Genomic DNA, 18,985 nt, shown 5'->3' with positions numbered 1-18,985 from the left:
ATGAGGTCTTTTTTTTTTTTTTTTTTTTTTTTTTGTGCGTGTGTCCCCCTTAAAATAAGTGATAGTTTGCTGTAACAAATCAGATACTTCCAAGACTACAATATGTGATTCCAAAGTACCTGTACATTATCCACCGGTGCGGTGACTGACAGCCACACATTCTCCTCAAAACATTAGATTCATCTGCGCTGAGGGGCTGTGCCGATGCTCGACACGCGTAAAGATAATTGTGCAAATTACTGCAATTGCAGGTTTTTAACAGAGATGGCGACATAGGCAAAACTTGCAGACTGCAGCTTTAAAGGGTTAGTTCACCCACCACTGAAAATGTAATTTATTGTCATTCTACACCCATAAGAACCTTTGTTCATCTTTGGGACACAAATTAAGATATGTTTGATTAAATCCGATGGCTCAGTGAGGCCTGCATCGCCAGCAATGGTATATTAACTTAAAAAATAATAATCTAGATAAAGTTTGTCTAAGAAGTTGCTAGATTTGTCCCTAAACTTTTGAAAAAGTCTCAAAAGGGGTGATAAAATTACTAAATCTAGTGACAAAATCCCTAAATTGGCAATACTGCCTGAGACCCCTACTATTTCAGCACAAATATCGGGGTGGGCACTTTTGAGTCATGGGATCATTCAAATCCTATCACTATGTGGTGAGAGATGCTTTAAAATTATGCCATTAATAATGGTATACTGTTAGTTAATCTCGTTGACTTTTTCTTCATATAATCTGTCATTCTCGCACGAAACTCCATTTCCCAGACGCCCTCCGTTGCTACACGTAGGTTGTCACAGTGCGGCTCGTGCAGGAATGGTGCTGAGGCAAATAGCCTACGCACGAGCGCATCACAGCCATACGGCAACACCCCGCTCGTGCATGCGCCCGCAACGCTGCGCACTACGTTTATTACCGATTCTACAGCATATACAACAACGACTTTTCTTCTGTCGCAGGTGCGAGGCGCTTATTTCGTGTCTTTTTATTACTTTCCGCGTTGGCTCGAGCACTTGTGCACCGGGCGGTTGAAAGATGTACGGAGCACGCTGAATGCTCAGCCTTAATGAGGATCTAGAGACATACATGACATTGGACTCTGAAAAGGTCTGCGGACAACAATGAGCACCGGTGAGTGTGTTATGAGTGCATCACGTATACTAATCTCATTACTTCAAAGCCCGGAGATTTGTCTGTGTCTGTACGCGGTGTAGTCTGGTTCCACCCACCTTTCCACCAGCGCTCATTATGTTGCAGTGCAGCCTTGTTGTTGGGAAATGCGTAATGTGCTGCTGTCCAAGGTGTATGTAGGTTGTCTCTGCGTTTAACTGTGATGTGTAGCGTGTTTAATAAGGTCGAAGCACCTTAGTGTTCTGCAGCCGGTGACAATGAACCCATTTAAGTTTAAGAACTATAATAATAAAATTATTTCTAAGGGTTTTGTTAAGGGATTTGTTGCAATGGGTATTTTTATTTGGAGAAATCTGGCACCATCTATAAAATATATTTAATTTTTGCAAAATCTAAAACATGCTTCTGTTCTATAATATTTTTGTAACAAAACAATTGGATTTAGTCCTGTGCATAGTCTTACCATAGATTTTTATCCATTTTAGGGGCAGTTTTTAAGCTTCTTAGAAACTTTAAATACATTACTATCAAAAGTATTGTTTCTGTATTTCTGTTAATGTAATAGAGCTACAGTGCTGTCATTCACTATGTGGTATCTTAAGTTAACAGTGAGGGTGTCAAGCAGAATCTCTGGCAATTAGGATAATCCTCAAGATCTCAGGTATTCACTGATTTTGATGTCAAGGTGGTCAATACCTCTGACTTAAGTCAATATTTTCTGTAGCAGCAAGTGCGCTTTTTATGTGGAGAATTTTTGTGTGCTGCGACCTCTGTCCTGCTCTCACCTGTTCATGAATTTGAACCAAATTGTGATTAATTTGGTTAATTATATGTTCTGTATAACCTTATTTTCAGGTCAGCATGACTTGTGCCCGAAATTCAACTCATGTGAAACTGACTGACGTAATAGCAGAGCACTAAATCATAACAGGAATGAATGTGTATTGGAGTGAAGCTAGTACATTAGAGTAGCAGTTTTCAACTGGGTTTGCTTCAGGACTCAATTTATTTTTATATTGGACATCAAGTGCTGTTTCAACACTGTACCAGATTATTTTCTTTTTACACAAAAATACATGTAAAACATGCACAATTCACAGCACAAAACACTGTGATTAGCACAGTCAAGGTTCCTACACAGTTTGGAAAGGTATGGAAAAGTTGGAATTTGATTAGAGTAATTTCCAGGTCTGGATAAGTATGGGGAAAAAAGAGAAGAGTATGGAAAATATTTGTGTTTCCAGACAATTGCCCTTATTTACTTTTCTAAAGTATAAAAATTAAGAATTTCTTAAATAAATGCATCATACAAACAGAGTGTTTTCATGGCAAAAGTTTAATGATCATGTCAGAGGTGAATATATGCAGGTTTTAAAACGTTTCAGGTTTCTTCTCATTATGCAAGCACATGTTATCGCCACGAGAAAACCAATGACAAAAAAGAAAATATTCAGTTCACCTTTATTTGTATAGCGCTTTTCACGATACATATCATTTCAAAGCAGCTTTACAGAGAATGCATGCCAACATTTCAATTTAGAGAATGTAGTTGGCTAATAATGTAATAATTTAGGCAATTAATTTACAATCTCTGTTGACAGTTTAAAGGTTTAGTTCACCCAAAAATGAAAATTCTGTCATTTATTACTCACCCTCATGCCATTCCACACCCGTAAGACCTTCATTCATCTTCGGAACACAAATTTAGATATTTTTGTTAAAATCCGATAGCTCAGTGAGGCCTGCATAGGGAGCAATGACTCGATGATTCAATACGCTGATTCATTACGCTCCGAAGCTTCCTGAAGCAGTGTTTTGAAATCGACCATCACTACATAAGTCTTTTTGGGTTTTTTGGCGCACCAAAAATATTCTCGTCGCTTTATAATATTAATATTGAACGACTGAACGAACATGAACTGATTTAAATGTTTTTGGTACATTAATGGATCTTGAGAGAGGAAATGTCATTGCTGGCTATGCAGGCCTCAATGAGCCATCGGATTTCAACTAAAATATCTTAATTTGTGCTCCGAAGATTAACGAAGGTCTTACGGGTCTGGAACGACATGAGGGTGAGTGATAAATGACAGAATTTTCATTTTTGAGTGAACTAATTCTTTAATTGAAGGTAGAAGCAATGAGCTCCTGGAAATAATCAATTACATATTAAAGGTGCCCTAGAATTAAAAATTGAATTTACATTGGCATAGTTGAATAACAAGAGTTCAGTACATGGAAATGACATACACTGAGTTTCAAACTCCATTGTTTCCTCCTCCTTATATAAATCTTGTTTGCTTAAAAGACCTCAGAAGAACAGGCAAATCTCAACATAACACTGACTGTTACGTAACAGTCGGGGTGTACGCCCCCAATATTTGCATATGCCAGCTCATGTTCCCAACATTATAAAAGGCATTAGACAAGGGCAGCCAGTATTAACGTCTGGATATGTGCACAGCTGAATCAACAGACTAGGTAAGCAAGTAATAACAACAGCGACAACATGTGATCCATGATAACATGATATTTTTAGTGATATTTGTAAATTGTCTTTCTAAATGTTTCGTTAGCATGTTGCTAATGTACTGTTAAATGTGGTTAAAGATCCATTTGAGGGTTATATTAACTGTGTGAACTTTGTAAATGCACTGTATTATAGAGTCGCGAGCTCGATGGGCGGGGAGCATGAGATTTAAAGGGCCAGCAGCCCCTGAATCTGTGCATGGTTAATGATGCCCCAAAAAAGGCAGTTAAAAAAAAATATTTAAAAAAAAAATCTATGGGGCATTTTGAGCTGAAACTTCACAGACACATTCAGGGGACACCTTAGACTTATATTACATCTTGTAAAAAAAAAAAACGTTCGATGGCACCTTTAACAATAATTAGGCTATATAGAAATTTGGGAATCCTGAGGTAAAACAGAAAACCAAATAGAGAATAATTAGCGTAGCTGCTGTTCATAACATTAAGCAAAGATAGTCATGTGCAATTGATCTGATATGAGATGCATTATGTGAATGCTTGGGTAAAGAGATGCGTCTTTAATCTAGATTTAAACTGGGTGAGCGATAAAATAAAAATATTTACAAATTACTACTACATACCAAATATAAAGTGAAAATAATGCTGTATAAACCATTTGTTAAATATGGTCAAAGGGAGGTTTGGAAATTTGAGTCTAAATTGAATTAGACTAATTTGAGTCAAATACATTTTAAAAATGGAAAATGTGTAGGAACCCTGGCAAGTGAACTATTTGGATATCTTATTTTAAAATAAAGTTTTTTTTGTATAGTTTCATTTGGTCATATCTTTTATATTGTACATAGTTTGGGTTAGTATCTATCAAGTAACGGATTGATTTGCACCAAAATATGGTCGCAGTTAAAAAGATTGTGGATTTTGGCTCTTTGAGGAGCTTATCAAGACTGGATGTAGGATTTTTACAGCTGTTGGAAGCAAACAGAGAAATAGCTGGTGATATCACTGCTGTACAGTGAGTCCCTGAGAAAGAGGCACTAGTAATTAGCCCTGAAATCTAGAGTGGGCCTGTGACATTTTCCTTGTCCTGGTTTTATTTGTACTGACTGTGAGAGGAATTGCCTCCAGCTTATTCATCAAACCCTAGCTTACGGTAGCGACAAAATAAGAAGGCTCATTTTTCACATAATGTGGACGGTGTTTTCAGCTATTTAAGGTGCTGTTCTGACCTGCAGAAATCAGAAAGGAGACACAAATTGGATATCATATGTTTGAAAAGTGTGTTTGAAATATACACCCTTGCCTTCTGCATGAACCCTGCTGGTTTGTTAATTGAGCCTTGGTTGGATGCATGCTGGGAGAATGCCGTTTCATCATCAGCAGGTGTTTGGAGGGGCATTTCAAGAACAGGATCTGTGTATTTAATACACAAGTGCAGTATAACTCTTTTTTTGTTTGTTTGTTTGTTTCCTCCATCACATTTGCTGCCATATTTGTCATTTGATGTGCACTATTGTTTTTAGACCATATTATACCACAAATTACTTTTATGGAATATTTTGGACAAAATGTTTATATCATAATGCATACAGCACATTTTCAGTGCACTATTAGTGTCAAAATGTGGTTTTCCCATGTAAATAGAATTAACTGAAAATAATACATATCAGTAAGCTAATGCGGATGTATTTATACAGGAATTATTGAAGGGTGGTTTATTAACCTGTTTTTTAGACAAACTCTTTCTACAGTCAGTCCATTAAGCATTTGATATGTGCTAATGACTTGATATTTGATACTGATATTTGCTTTGAGATAAGATAAGAGCTGTATTTGTTAAGACCAGTTATTTTGGCTTTCATGCAAAATTGGCTTCTATTTATCTATCGTACCCTAAAGGCAAGCTGTCCAGAGATAAACTGCTGCCATTGTGACAGCGTTTGTGTATACGGGTATCTGTGTGCATATTCTGCTTAATTTTCTTCAAACGCTCCTAATAACAGGTTGCTTTGTTGTCCCATGATTTTATGATTGTACCACAGCCTATGCACATGCACAACAGTAATAAAACTCATATGATGCATTTTGATTTGAACATTTCCAATTATTTCAAGCTCTGCTGATTCTGAATAAGGTACTGCTGAGTCAGTGTTCATGAACAGTTTGCATGACAACCCAGATGGAGCTTCATCTGGTTTCATCTAATTTTGTTGCCAGCTTGTTCATGAGAGACTGAAACAATGTCAAACCACAGGCAATTTGCATGAATGTACTCTTTCCTTCCTTTTGCACACTTTGAATATCTCTAAATATATCCTCGTCTGATCAAGCATGCCTCTTATCCCAAAAGCCAAGCCAGAAACATAATGACATATAAACATATAAAAATAATGGTTTGCAGCTTCTTTGGTTCAGCAGTCAAGCCATCTTGATATTAATCATAACATAATAATTTGTTTAATTGTACAGGGACGTTTTTGCCCTATTATCTTAAATTTGGGGGGATTTTTGCTCATTTTGATGGCATTTTTGTCCCAAGCAATGTTCATTTTTGTGATCCCTGTGTGTGCGTATTTTGTTGTTGATGTATCTTTGGCTTGGAAGGGAATTTAACAGCAGAGTGTGATGATTCTCTACCCATCACCCCTCTCATCCTGCCATGGAAACCAGAAGAGTGCTCAGGTTATGAGGACACATCCAGAATGTAGCATCCCTGTGCTAAACTGGATTTACTGGTGGTTAGTGTTCTCAGCTCAGAAGCTGTAAATCAATAGAAAGGTAAATCAATTTGTAGGCTTTTTATCTGTTTTGGTTAAAATGTATGCAACCCGAATTCCAGAAATGTTAAATTTGAATAAAATGAGAACTAAAAGACTTTCAAATCACATGAGCCAATATTTTATTCACAATAGAACATAGATAACATAAATATTTAAACTGAGATATTTTATACTTTTATCCACTAAGTGAGCTCATTTTAAATTTGATGCCTGCTACAAGTCTCAAAAAAGTTGGCACGGGGAAAACAAATGGCTGAAAAAGCAAGAAATTTTGATAAGATTTAGCTGGGAGAACATCTAGTGACTAAGTTAATTGATATCAGGTCTGTAACATGATTAACTATAAAAGGGATGTCTTAGAGAAGCAGAAGTCTCTCAGAAGTAAAGATGGGCTGAGCTGTGAAAGACAGCATAAAAAAGATTGTGGAATATTTTAAAAACAATGTTCCCCAATGTCAAATTGTAAAGACTTTGCAAATCTCATCATCTACAGTGCATAACTTCATCAAAAGATTCAGAGAAACTGGAGAAATCTCTGTGCTTAAATGACAAGGCCGAAGACCTTTATTGGATGCCCGTGGTCTTCGGGCCCTCAGATGACACTGCATCACTCATCGGCATGATTGTGTCAATGACATTACTAAATGGGCCCAGGAATACTTCCAGAAACCACTGTCGGTAAACATAGTCCGCCGTGCCATCTGCAGATGCCAAATAAATCTCTATCATGCAAAAAGGAAGCTATATGTGAATATGGTCCAGAGGCGCCATCGTGTCCTGTGGGCCAAGGCTCATTTAAAATGGACTGTTTCAAAGTGGAAAAGTGTTCTATGGTCAAACGAGTCCAAATTTGACATTCTTGTTGGAAATCATGGACGCCGTATCCTCCGGGCTAAAGAGGAGAGAGACTTTCCAGCAGGTTATCAGCGCTCAGTTCAAAAACCAGCATCTCTGATGGTACGGGGGTGCATAAGTGCATACGGTATGGTCAGCTTGCATGTTTTGGAAGGCACTATGAATGCTGAAAGGTATATAAAGGTTTTAGAGCAAGATATGCTCCCCTCCAGATGACGTCTATTTCGTCTATGCCTTGTGTATTTCAGCAGGACAATGCAAAACCACATACTGCAGCTATTACAACAGCATGGCTTCATTGTAGAAGAGTCCGGGTGCTGAATTTGCCTGCCTGCAGTCCAGATCTTTCACCTATAAAGAACATTTGGCACATCATTAAAGGTGCTAAAGAGGATGTTTTGTTGTATACATTTTTGCAATATTACTTGAAACTGTCTTTACTAACTGATAAAAGACTATTTATTAGGTGCACTGAAAGGAATAATATTAATATACATCATCTGTGCACAAGGTATGGCCTTAAAAACATCAGCCAATCGTTTACGCGATCATCGTGTAAACGATTGGCCCTCTGGCTTGTCAATCACTGCCATTTTGTTCCTTGTGAGAGACGAGCCCGGCTGCGCGCTCCAGTAACTTTCCACACTCTACAGGCGCTGCATGCAATGTTTTTGTCAGGAGACAGGAGTAACAACTGCAGATTATGAGTTACCTGCGGTGAGTCCGACATAATGAATCCACTAACACAACACAGCGAATGCCGGTTGTAAACACTCGTGTTCCAATACGAGTGTTTATGAGTTTTGGGAGGCGTTCCTTCGAAATGAGGGGGGTTGTTCTTACGCATGCGCTCATTTCAAAAACTCAGTAACAGTCTTTGGATTCTCAGTCGACGAAAAAATCCTCTCTATCACCTTTAAACGAAAGACAACCACGAACTCTTCAGCAGCTGGTATCCAATATCAGACAAGAATGGGACCAAATTTCAACACCAAAACTCCAGAAACTCAGAACCTCAATGCCCAGACATCTTCACACTGTTTTGAAAAGAAGAGGAGATGCTACACCATGGTAAACATGCCCCTGTCCCAACTATTTTGAGACCTGTAGCAGGCAATTTGAAATGAGCTCATTTTGTGCAAAAAAATGAAAATTTTCTCAGTTTAAACATTTGTTATCTATGTTCTATTGTGAATAAAATATTGGCTCATGTAATTTGAAAGTCAAAGTCATGTGATTTTTCATTTCATTCAAATTTTAAAAAATGGCTCAACATTTCTGGAATTCAGGTTGTAAAATATGTATATATATATATATATGTATATATATTATTAATCCTAGAAAAATTTTAGTTAAAAATTTCACAACCTACAGTAATATTTTTGTAATAATACAATAGTTTTAAAATAATAATAGTACTAGTTTTTGCTAAAATAATGATTGTTTCCAGACAGGTTTGTAACGCTCCCCTGTCAGCCATTAGTTGCGCAAACAGATAGTCTTGCCTCATACTCTAATTTGCTACAATAGTTTGATGCATCATTTGAGAATTTAACTATAGTCATGATTATTTATTAAAACTGTAGTAACTTTGTTGAACATTTGTTCTCAAACCACATTTGTTAAATAATAGAATTAGTAATATCTTCTGCTAATTAATTAGTTCAAGCTCAAATTAATGTCAGATTTGGCTGTAAAAAATGAACTTGGCATAACGGCCATTTGCAAAGGAGCTGCTGCTCCCAGCCCACTTCCAAGAAGACGGCAGAGCTTCAAGAGCTCATGCAACAAAAAAAACAGGACAATCTCAAGCACTGAAAATGTCAGAAACTGTCAGTAATGGTGTTCAGTTCAAACCGGAGTCAGACAATGATGCCAACAGAGCCAGAGAATATATGCTACATGGAGACAGAACAGATATAGTTTAGTTTAACTATGCACTGTAAAAAAATTCCTGTAGAATTTACAGTAACTTACTGGCAGCAGTTCGCCAGTAACTTACTGTAAATTAAATTACAGTAAAAATACTGTATTCATATTTACAGTACAATTTAAATTGCTGTAAATGTATTTACAGTACCATTTAACTTGCTGTAAACATATTTACAGTATAGTATTTTTTGCTGTAAAGAATACAATTTTAGGGTCTTTTCTCTAGAAGTATATTTTAATACAATCAAAAAAATATAACTTTACACTGTAAAATTTCCTGTAATTCGTTGTCCACTGTTTCTATTTACTATAAAGCTGTACAAATTGTAAATTACTGTATTTTAACAGGTCTCAGTAAATAATAAAAAGACAATGACAACTGTATAATGTTTATAATTTTGTTTTTAATTGTTCAATTGTAATACTTGAAATAACATTTTAATATTCTTGCAGATTGAACTTTCAGTTTTCTTCACAAAATCTGATATTCCCAACCCTGCAGTAACATTTATACATAAAAGTTTAATATTACAGCATTTTAAAACAATTAATGAACAAATTCAGTCATAAGAACAATTTTAAAAACTTACAAATTTAAAATAACTCTCCACAGTGGAATGTGTTTGCTCTTATAGTTTAAAGGGTTAGTTTACCCAAAAGGGAAAATTCTCTCATCATTTACTCCCTCTTATGTTGTTCCAAACCCGTGTGACCTTCGTTCATATTCGGAACACAAATTAAGATCTTTTTGAATAAATCTGAGAGCTTGCTGTTCATACATTGACAGCTACGCGACTACCACATTCAAAGTCCAGAACGGTTGTACAGACATCATTAAAGTAATCCATGTGACTCCTCCAGTGGTGAGGAGTGCTTTATGTGCAAAAAAAACCAAACAAATATAATTTACCACTTTACTTACAAAAGTTTTGACCTGCAAACGAGTAAAGAGAGCATCATGAGGCATGTGTGTTGACTCGAGAGCTGATGTAGTTCCATGAACGTGCTTTGAATAATATTATTTTGAAAATAAAGCGGTAATTTTTGTTTATTTGCGCAAAGCAGTTGTGTCGCTTCATAAAACTGATGTTAAACCACTGAGTCACATGCATTACTTTAATGATGTCTTTCTAGCTGTTCTTGACCTTGAATGTGGTTGTTGAGTAGCAGTCACTGGAGGGAGAGAAACCTTGTAGATTTCATAAAAAATATCTTAATTTGTGTTCTGAATATGAAAAAAGGTCTTATGGGTGTGGAATAACATATAGGTGACTAATTAATGACAGAAATTTCATTTTTGGGTGAACTAACCATTTAATCGTTTTGCCAGATGAAAACCAGAAACTCCTTAAAGGGTTGAAAATAATCCCATAATTTACTCAATATAATCAAGCCATCCTAGGTGTATATGACTTTGTTTCAACCAAACATATATGGAGTTATATTAAAATAATATCCTGGCTCTATAAGCTTTATAATCAGAGTAATTGGTACCTTGTTTTTGATGCCCAAAAAGTGCATTCATCTATCATAAAAGAAATCCATACGACTCCAGGGGGTTAATAAAGGCCTTCTGAAGCAAAGGCATATGTTTTTGTTAGAAAAATATAAATATTTATAACTTTATGAGCTATGACTGGCCTCGGGTAACAGTCGTACACAAGTCGATTCTGGTGGAAGAGTGTATTGGTATTGGCGAACGCGGAAGCACAGACGAAAGAACAAAACTACTCACGTACGGACGTTACTGGAAGCTAGTTATTAAAGTTTGTAAAGTTATAAACATGGATATTTTTCTTACAAAAACCCATCAATTCCCTTCAGAAGGTCTTTATTAACCTACAGGAGCCATGTGGATTTTTTTATGATGGATGGATGTGCTTTTTTGGGCTTCAAAAACCATGGTACCATTTAAACCCATTATAAAGCTTTGAAGAGCCAAGATATTTTTTAATATAACTCTGTTTGTATTTGGCTGAAAGAAGAAAGTTATATACAACTAATGGCTTGAGGATGAGTAAATTATGAGATCATTTAAATCTTTGGGTGAACAAACCCTTTAATACAGGAGGATACATGAGGGTTCAGGCCAGAGTTCTTCCTTTGCACCATCTTCCCACTTCTTTTGCTGAACTGGAACTTTGAGGAGAACTTGCTGTCGGGGTTAATCATCACAATGAACCTTTACATAAAAGAAAAAAATTCATTAAATCATTTGATGTGTAAAAACGTTTTAAACATTAAGACAAAAATGAAAATTATGTCATCATCTACCCTTATTTTGTTACAAACCCATAAGACTGATTCATTTACAGAACACAAATTAATTAATATTCTTCTCTTTTCATTTTTTGTCTATCCAGTCAACCAAAGTTTTTTAGTGTCAAGTGAATAAAGGCATTGTAAAAGTAATCCATATGATTGAGAGGTTTAGTAAGACACATAATTGATTCTCAAATTTGAGAATCTGTATACTGTATTTATGTGCTATGTATTTGGATGACCAATGTTTATGTGAATAAAAGTCTAAAATCATATGGATTGCTTTTAATATGTCTTTATGCACTATTTGAACTGGAATATTTTGGTTGAGTGGACTTTAAGTGGCTGGACAAAAATGATAAGATGTTAAAAATATCTTAATTTCTGAACAAAAGTCATGTATTAATAACAGAAGTTTAATTTTTAACTGCACAGATAGATCTCAAAATCATATTTATGCTTTCTTCTGAGGTGTGCTGAAAATGGTGACTTAACTGTAAAATACTTATCTACTGCCAGCAGTCGGACTTTCAACTTTTACCACCTCGAATGTGCCATTTTAGGCGTCCACAGATACTGGCGAATTTAACGTTAGTCGACACGAATGTACAGCCATAAACAACACCGCATTTACAATTCATATCGTGTTGTTCTGATCTGTTCGTTATTTTTGTGGGCTTGTTGTGTTTGCACTACATGTGCAACGTAGAGCGAAGAGGCTTTGGAACGAGCATGGCCATTCAGAAACTGCACACGAAAAACTGGAGTTCGCCATGTTTTTGTGCTTTTTGGCATGATTAATAACGGCGTATAATGTCTTCACAAAGACGCCACAGTGTTTGCATACTAATATTGCGGGGTTTACTCTTGCAATAAATGCATGCTGTACATTCATATGGGGCAATAAGTTAAAGCCAAACAAGTATATAGCAATTAAAAATCACAACGAAACGACTGACTTTAAACCTATGCTTTAAACCCACAAAAGCTCGTCACAGTTCAAATGAACACTCACCTGCTCCCAACGTAGTCGAGTCAAACCCAAGACAGAAACCAGTTAATGTTCATAGGCCCTACTTCGATGGTGAAACGTTCTTTAAAAAGGAAAGTAAAGAGAAATATTCATTTTTACACAGAAAAGTTACACAGTCAGTTTAAGTTAAGTCAAGTTAAGTTTTCGTCAAACTAAAACGAGTTTCCCAGACGAGTGTCTCTCTTTACACCGTTAAGTGTGACGTGACTTCACGTGGCTGCATATTTTGTTCTTTTTTCTTTTTTTTTTTTTTAGTTAATCCAAAAATACAAATTATGTTAAGAAAAAGCAGGAATATTTGTACACACCTTTGCAGCTGCCAGGTTCTTGCATCGCTGTCTTCCTTTTCTTCTTTCTCCAAGCGGAGACATAAGCCTCTCTGTGATTGGTCAGTTTTCGCGCTCATTTGTTTTTACTGTATTTCAGTTTACAGTAAATGAAAAATACTGTATTTTATTGGCGCCAATGGGATATTTCCCATAATGCAACTTTAAAATACAGTAACATACTGTATATCTGTTTTACTGTAAAATACAGTTCATATTACAGTAAAATACTGTGGTATTTACAGAAATCGCTAACAGTGTGGATATAAATTATTTTGTCATCTTGCTTTTATCCACTATTAGTACAAGCCTGTTGTTGCAGACCCCATCCGAATGATGGCCAAAACTTCACTGAGTTTTATGAAGTTTATTGTACATCACACAAAAGATGAAGTGTCTGTTTTTACTCCAGAAAATCACTGTAAGAGCTGAATGAAACAGTACAAGAAGTGCGCATTAAAGTGCGTCCTCTCACCTTCATTGCTGCTGTAACTAGTATTGCTCCAGGGACTATAAGCTAGATCACGAACTTTTGGTACTGATCTATCCTTGAGTAACCACTTTTTAGCAAAATCTGTGTTTTGTATTGTCCTTTTGTGTTGACCCGCGTTCACAAAGCAGTCTGGAGTGATTTGCGCAGACATAAATTAATTTAGGTATATTTTGGGGCGCATTACCTTCAAAAATGATTCCACTGCGTCTTCGGTGCCTCAGATGTTGGGAGAAAATTAAGACTCCTATGTTCACTCTTACATCCAGCAACAGAACACCGGGATTGCTTACAAGACATTGTTGTCGGAAAAGCTGCTCGAGCTGCTCGAAAATGGTGTCAGACTGCCCAGAGAATCAAAACAGCATGTTTAATGAGACTGCTTTGGTTTAATGGGGATTTAAAAAGTGGGTGGATTTTTATCATCGTAGGGTGGTTGTGTTCACATACTGCCAACACACATTTATGTCCAAACACCATGTAAAAGTGTATTTTGCATCATAGGTGGCCTTTAAGTCAATATCATACTAACAAGAAACTGTTATTTTAACCGCAGATTGAGAGCTGTAGTTCCAACCACACAAGTTTGTGATGCTGTTTGCACATTTTCTTTGGAACAAGAAAACACTGAATTGTTGAACTATAATGATAACGAAACTTGCGATCATAGTTGGCTAAAAATGTTTTTGGAAAATGCACCCCTGGTCGATTTAGCAATGTTTTGTAAATGCCACAGTGCCTTTTCGGTGAAATCAACCTACAGTGAAAAAGACAGTGCTTTGAAACTATTTTCACTGAGAAATTTCTGGTAAGTTTCACAAATAATTACAAAGAAATGACAAGGAACACATTTAATTAAACATGAAATTCTAAAGTAGAAAAACTGCAATTTTCTGGTAAAACCTACTGCAATATATATATATATATATATATATATATATATATATATATATATATATATATATATATATATATATATATATATATATATATATATATATATATATATATATATAAATTGCAACACATGCAGCTATCACCCATAGCTGCATGTGTTGCTGAGATTTTGACACCTGAGCACCACTGCTGTGCTTTAGAGGAGTCTCAGGTTACGTGGAGAGAGTAAAGGACCTCAGTAAATTATTCATAACCTGAATCTTAAGGGTGTCTGAGTTGGAGTGAGCAACGTACATTCTCCCTTCCTCTCTCTCTCTGTCTGTGGCCCCTGTTACTCTCTCCATTAGCTCAGGCAAAGAGGATATAGAATGAAGCTGAAGTGAAAGTGCTGAATGACTTTTTAGCTCCTTTTTTTTTTGACAGTGGCAGTGTTCATGTGGGTGTATATGTGTGTGTTGTTTTTTTATACCCTGATGAAGTGCAGGGCATGCTGTGCTTTGTCAGCTTTTTGTATAATGTCACCTACAGACAATGAATTTGTTTACATGTGCACCAATAATGCAGTTATTGTGATTATTGTAATAGTGATTATTTTCAATAATCAGTGTAAGAAACTAATCGCATTAAGATGTTTACATGACCCAAGCAGACTTCTTCGCTCCTGTTTACATGCAATTTTAATTATACTGATTATTCACTAAGATTCATAGGTGTGTTACTCGCCACTGTTTCATGTGCAGACGCATTTTAATGGACATATTGGATTTTTTCAGTTGACACCTAGAAATGTCTTCAGTTTCGACCACTATACTGCATTATATTCATGTCATGCAACGTTGTCAACATAAACTTTTTTTTCAGCACCCCAGAAAAGTGATGTCTTACTTACCTTCTTTACTAATTTGCACATGACAAAAAAACAACATCATCCGTGTACATCAAAAGCATATGCGCACTTTGGTCACAGTGGAATAGATGCGATTAAAGTGTTTAATGTGATTAAAATTGGCATAAACCACATATTTTGGTTACTAATATGATTTTAAGCTTAATCACATCAATTTGATTGATGTATTATGTAAAGTTTAATTGCATTATCACCTAAATTTCATTATAATCATGAGGGTGCATGTACATATAGTCCATGTAAGTTTTATCTAAAAAATCAGTGTTCAAACACTGCCTGTAATTCATAATATATACAGTTTCATACTCTCCCAAACAGTCGCATAATTAGTACAGGATGGTTGGTGAGTGATGTATTTTCAGAGTGGAGGCAAAACATATTTTCTACAAAAATCATGTAGAAATCGTAATGAATAGTGATTGACCAAATATGTTAGATAATGGAAACAAAGCAGGTTTAAGATACATACTGTATTTGTATTTATGGACCAGACGATTAGGCTGTTATCCCAAAGCTGATTTTTTATATATATATATATATATATATATATATATATATACATATATATATATATATATATATATATATATATATATATATATATATATACAGGGAGTGCAGAATTATTAGGCAAGTTGATTTTCTGATCATATTTTTTTTCCAAGCACATTTTACCAATTCCAATCCACATCAATCTTAATAACTACTATTAATATTGTTTTTAATCATTTATAAGTGATATATAATTGTTCATGAAGGCTGGAAATGAAGAATGCCCTATATTCAGGTGTGTAGAATTATTAGGCAGGTTTTCTTTTACAGATAAAATAAGCCAAAAAAGAGATTTAAAAGATTTAAAATTGTTAAATACTCATGAGAAGGACGCAATACTAATGTAATACTAGAAATTGCAAAGTTAAAGCATGACCATTGGACAGTGAAATGCTCATTGGGTCAGCGGGGTCATACAAAAACAGCTGGAGAAGAAAAGACACGTTAACTGCAAAATAATTAAGAATTGAGGTGAAGAATTAAGTGTGAAACCATCAGGAACCCTTTAGTCTCCAGCGCCACCATTTCCCAGTACTGAAACCTACCTGGAGTCTTCAGAAGTGTGAGGTGTCAGGATCTCAGAGACTTAGGTTAGTTGAAGAATCCTAAAAAATGACCCGCTCTTAATAAGAATCACAAGCTGAAGTGTTATAAAATACATGAAGACTGGGTTTTTATAGGCCTTATAGACAGACAGCTTGAGAGTGACTCCTGAAGGACCAGCACCACATCCTCTTGTACCACTGTTTGAAGAATTTATCTTCCAGAATCTGGCAGTAAGGTGTGGGAGTTCACTTTTAGTCCATCTCTTATCCTGAAATGTCCATCTTGCAGAGATGGACTAAATGATCTTCCAAAACTTACTGCCAGATTCTGGAAGATAAATTCTCCAAACAGTGGTACAAGAGGATGTGGTGCTGGTTTTTTCATTTCCAGCCTTCATGAACAATTATATATCACTTATAAATGATTAAAAACAATATTAATAGTAGTTATTAAGATTGATGTGGATTGGAATTGGTAAAATGTGCTTGGAAAAAAAATATGATCAGAAAATCAACTTGCCTAATAATTCTGCACTCCCTGTGTGTATATATATATATATATATATATATATATATATATATATATTATAGAAGTGATTCATTTTATTTTTTATATTTTATTAATTTTATTTTACATTTTATAATTGTTTTTCTTTTTTCTTTTAAATAGTTTGATTCCTTTTTAAAATTCCTCTATTGAGATGAGGTATACATGTAATATTTTTATTATCTTATTTTATTTTATTATTTTATTGTATTGTTAACTGGCCCATTTATATATCTAAATTAGTCAGCCAGCATAATAATACAGCAATGGGAGCAATTTGAGAGATATTTATGAAGATGCTTTTTAAAAGATTATTTACATAAATATATCCAGAAGAGGTCTGTAGATTTGGTTGGGCATCCTTAACAATTTAAGTGATTTTGTTGGTAGCCAACTCTTCAGCCTCTGACTATCCTGCTGTCTCTATTGATCCAGTTGATGAATAGCCTGAAAATATCTTATAATGTGTGCAAGCATAACTGTGAAAGAATATGTCACTACATGAAGAAAATGTCATGTCAAAACTTTAAAAATAAATCATCTCGACGGACAGAAAAATGAGCACAGTTAGATTTACATGTTCTCTATCTTGGCAAATCATACAAAGGAAATTATGTAATGTGTTTTCTTTGAAGGAGCTTGGCTCTCTCTCTCTTTTTTTTCTCTTTTCCCATCTTTCACCTTAGAACAATGCCTCTTTCATTATTTTTTTTTTCCATGGATTGCCAGCCCAGATTTTAAGTAGTGTAACAAGCATTTTTAATAGTGATTACAGAAACTGAAGCCAAATTCTTATGGCAGCAAAATTAGCACAGTAAAAAAAAATAACCATAATTACTTGTTTGGTCTTCCATTTAGTGTGAATCTTCAACTTTGTTAAAATGAAAGTCCATGAAGAAGAGAAAAACATTTTGCTCTCAATTCTAGTGAAAGACTCAACTATGTGAGAAAGTGCTGGAAATTTAAATGGCCACTGCCTTTTTTAATATTTTGCAATCCCCCCCTGACAGGTGCTAGCTGGCCATTCACAAGCCTGATCATTATTCAAGACTTATAGAGGACATGTGTGAGAGTGAGATAGCAGAATGACATTGACTCATGCTCTGTGATTAGACATCAAAGACTGAACTGTGTACAGAGACAGATCTGGAGTGTGAGGGAAAGCTCTTCTGAACTGGAAAAGATTTGCGCCCCTCTGACCTCATAAATTCGTTAATTAAGCGGACGGGGTGTGTGAAAAGTTCTGCGGTTCATAAATGCCTGTCTTCATATTTCAGAACTTTCATTAGAGCAACTATTCAAGTGTGGTCTTGCTAATGGAGCACTGATGATATCTCGGATATCTGTTGTTACAGGCATCTAATCTATCATAATACAGTCCTTTTTTCGATGAAAAGCGAATTCAACATGACAAGGTCATTTTAAGGTATGAACTTGTTTGCAAAGATAGGTAGTAATAATAATAATAAAAGTAACTTGGTCACCATGCAAGTTTAATGCAAGTTCAATCACTGACTAAATACTGAAAGTTTTTATATATATATATATATATATATATATATATATATATATATACACACAAACATTTCATATGTAAGGTGTTTCCAGCAAAAGGAAAATGGTTTTACAAGTTCATGCATTGGTTAGGAGCCTAAAGTGGAGACCTTTAAATGTAGCTTGATATCAGGTTGTTTCATATGTTTTCCCAACTGGGCTGAATGATAGTCCAGCTGCGTACCTCACACAGAGAATATACGGTGAACGCCCTCAGATATTTGGGAAGGGGTGTCATGTTTTTGAACGAGAAGCTTCTATTTATAATGGATTGCTTCAATAGCTCGAGTGTGTGCGCTGTCAGGCGCTGAGGCGGGAATCATATGACCTGCGTTCATTCCTGTAGTATCTCTGTGACACGCGCTGCGTGAAGCGCATTTCTCCGGTGCTCGCGAGAAGAGCTCAGCATGTACCACACCGCTGCGCTCCACTGAAATACTGACGGATATTTATTGAAACAGCGTCTCCGTTTCATATTTACAGAATAGACGTGATTACGTGAGACGATGCCTGAAGAAAAAGGTAATGTTGCGCTTTGACGCTCTGGTCATTTATTTTATTAGCCTATTTCAGATGGCGGTTGCGCCTCTTTGTGAGTGGCAACCTGTGTCATTGATGCGATATGTTGACTTCATTGTAGTAATATCGAAGCATAATAGCGTATTCTAATATTATGAT

At 35.6% G+C, this 18,985-nt stretch overlaps 1 protein-coding gene across 5 annotated transcripts in view; it reads left to right on the top strand.

The window, feature by feature from the left end:
* The first annotated feature begins 882 nt into the window (after positions 1-882).
* The window catches only part of ablim2 (actin binding LIM protein family, member 2), an 82,990-nt gene continuing 64,887 nt past the window's right edge, over positions 883-18,985 (top strand). For 4 of the 5 annotated variants that reach the window (XR_010892608.1, XR_010892607.1, XM_067368749.1 and 1 more), the window contains exon 1: positions 18,606-18,829. Coding sequence is in view for 2 of the 5 variants with exons in the window: in XM_067368749.1 (XP_067224850.1) it covers positions 18,814-18,829 (16 nt within the window). In the remaining 3 variants the exon portion in view is untranslated. Of the gene's footprint in view, positions 1,138-18,605; positions 18,830-18,985 lie in introns of those variants that run through there. The other variant, XR_010892606.1, reaches the window with a different exon arrangement.

The sequence above is a fragment of the Chanodichthys erythropterus genome, chromosome 19 (assembly GCF_024489055.1).
Source record: "Chanodichthys erythropterus isolate Z2021 chromosome 19, ASM2448905v1, whole genome shotgun sequence".
Taxonomy (NCBI): Eukaryota; Metazoa; Chordata; class Actinopteri; order Cypriniformes; family Xenocyprididae; genus Chanodichthys; species Chanodichthys erythropterus.
The sequence above is the reverse complement of the archived record's forward strand: the minus strand, read 5'-3'. Positions and strand labels throughout refer to the sequence as shown.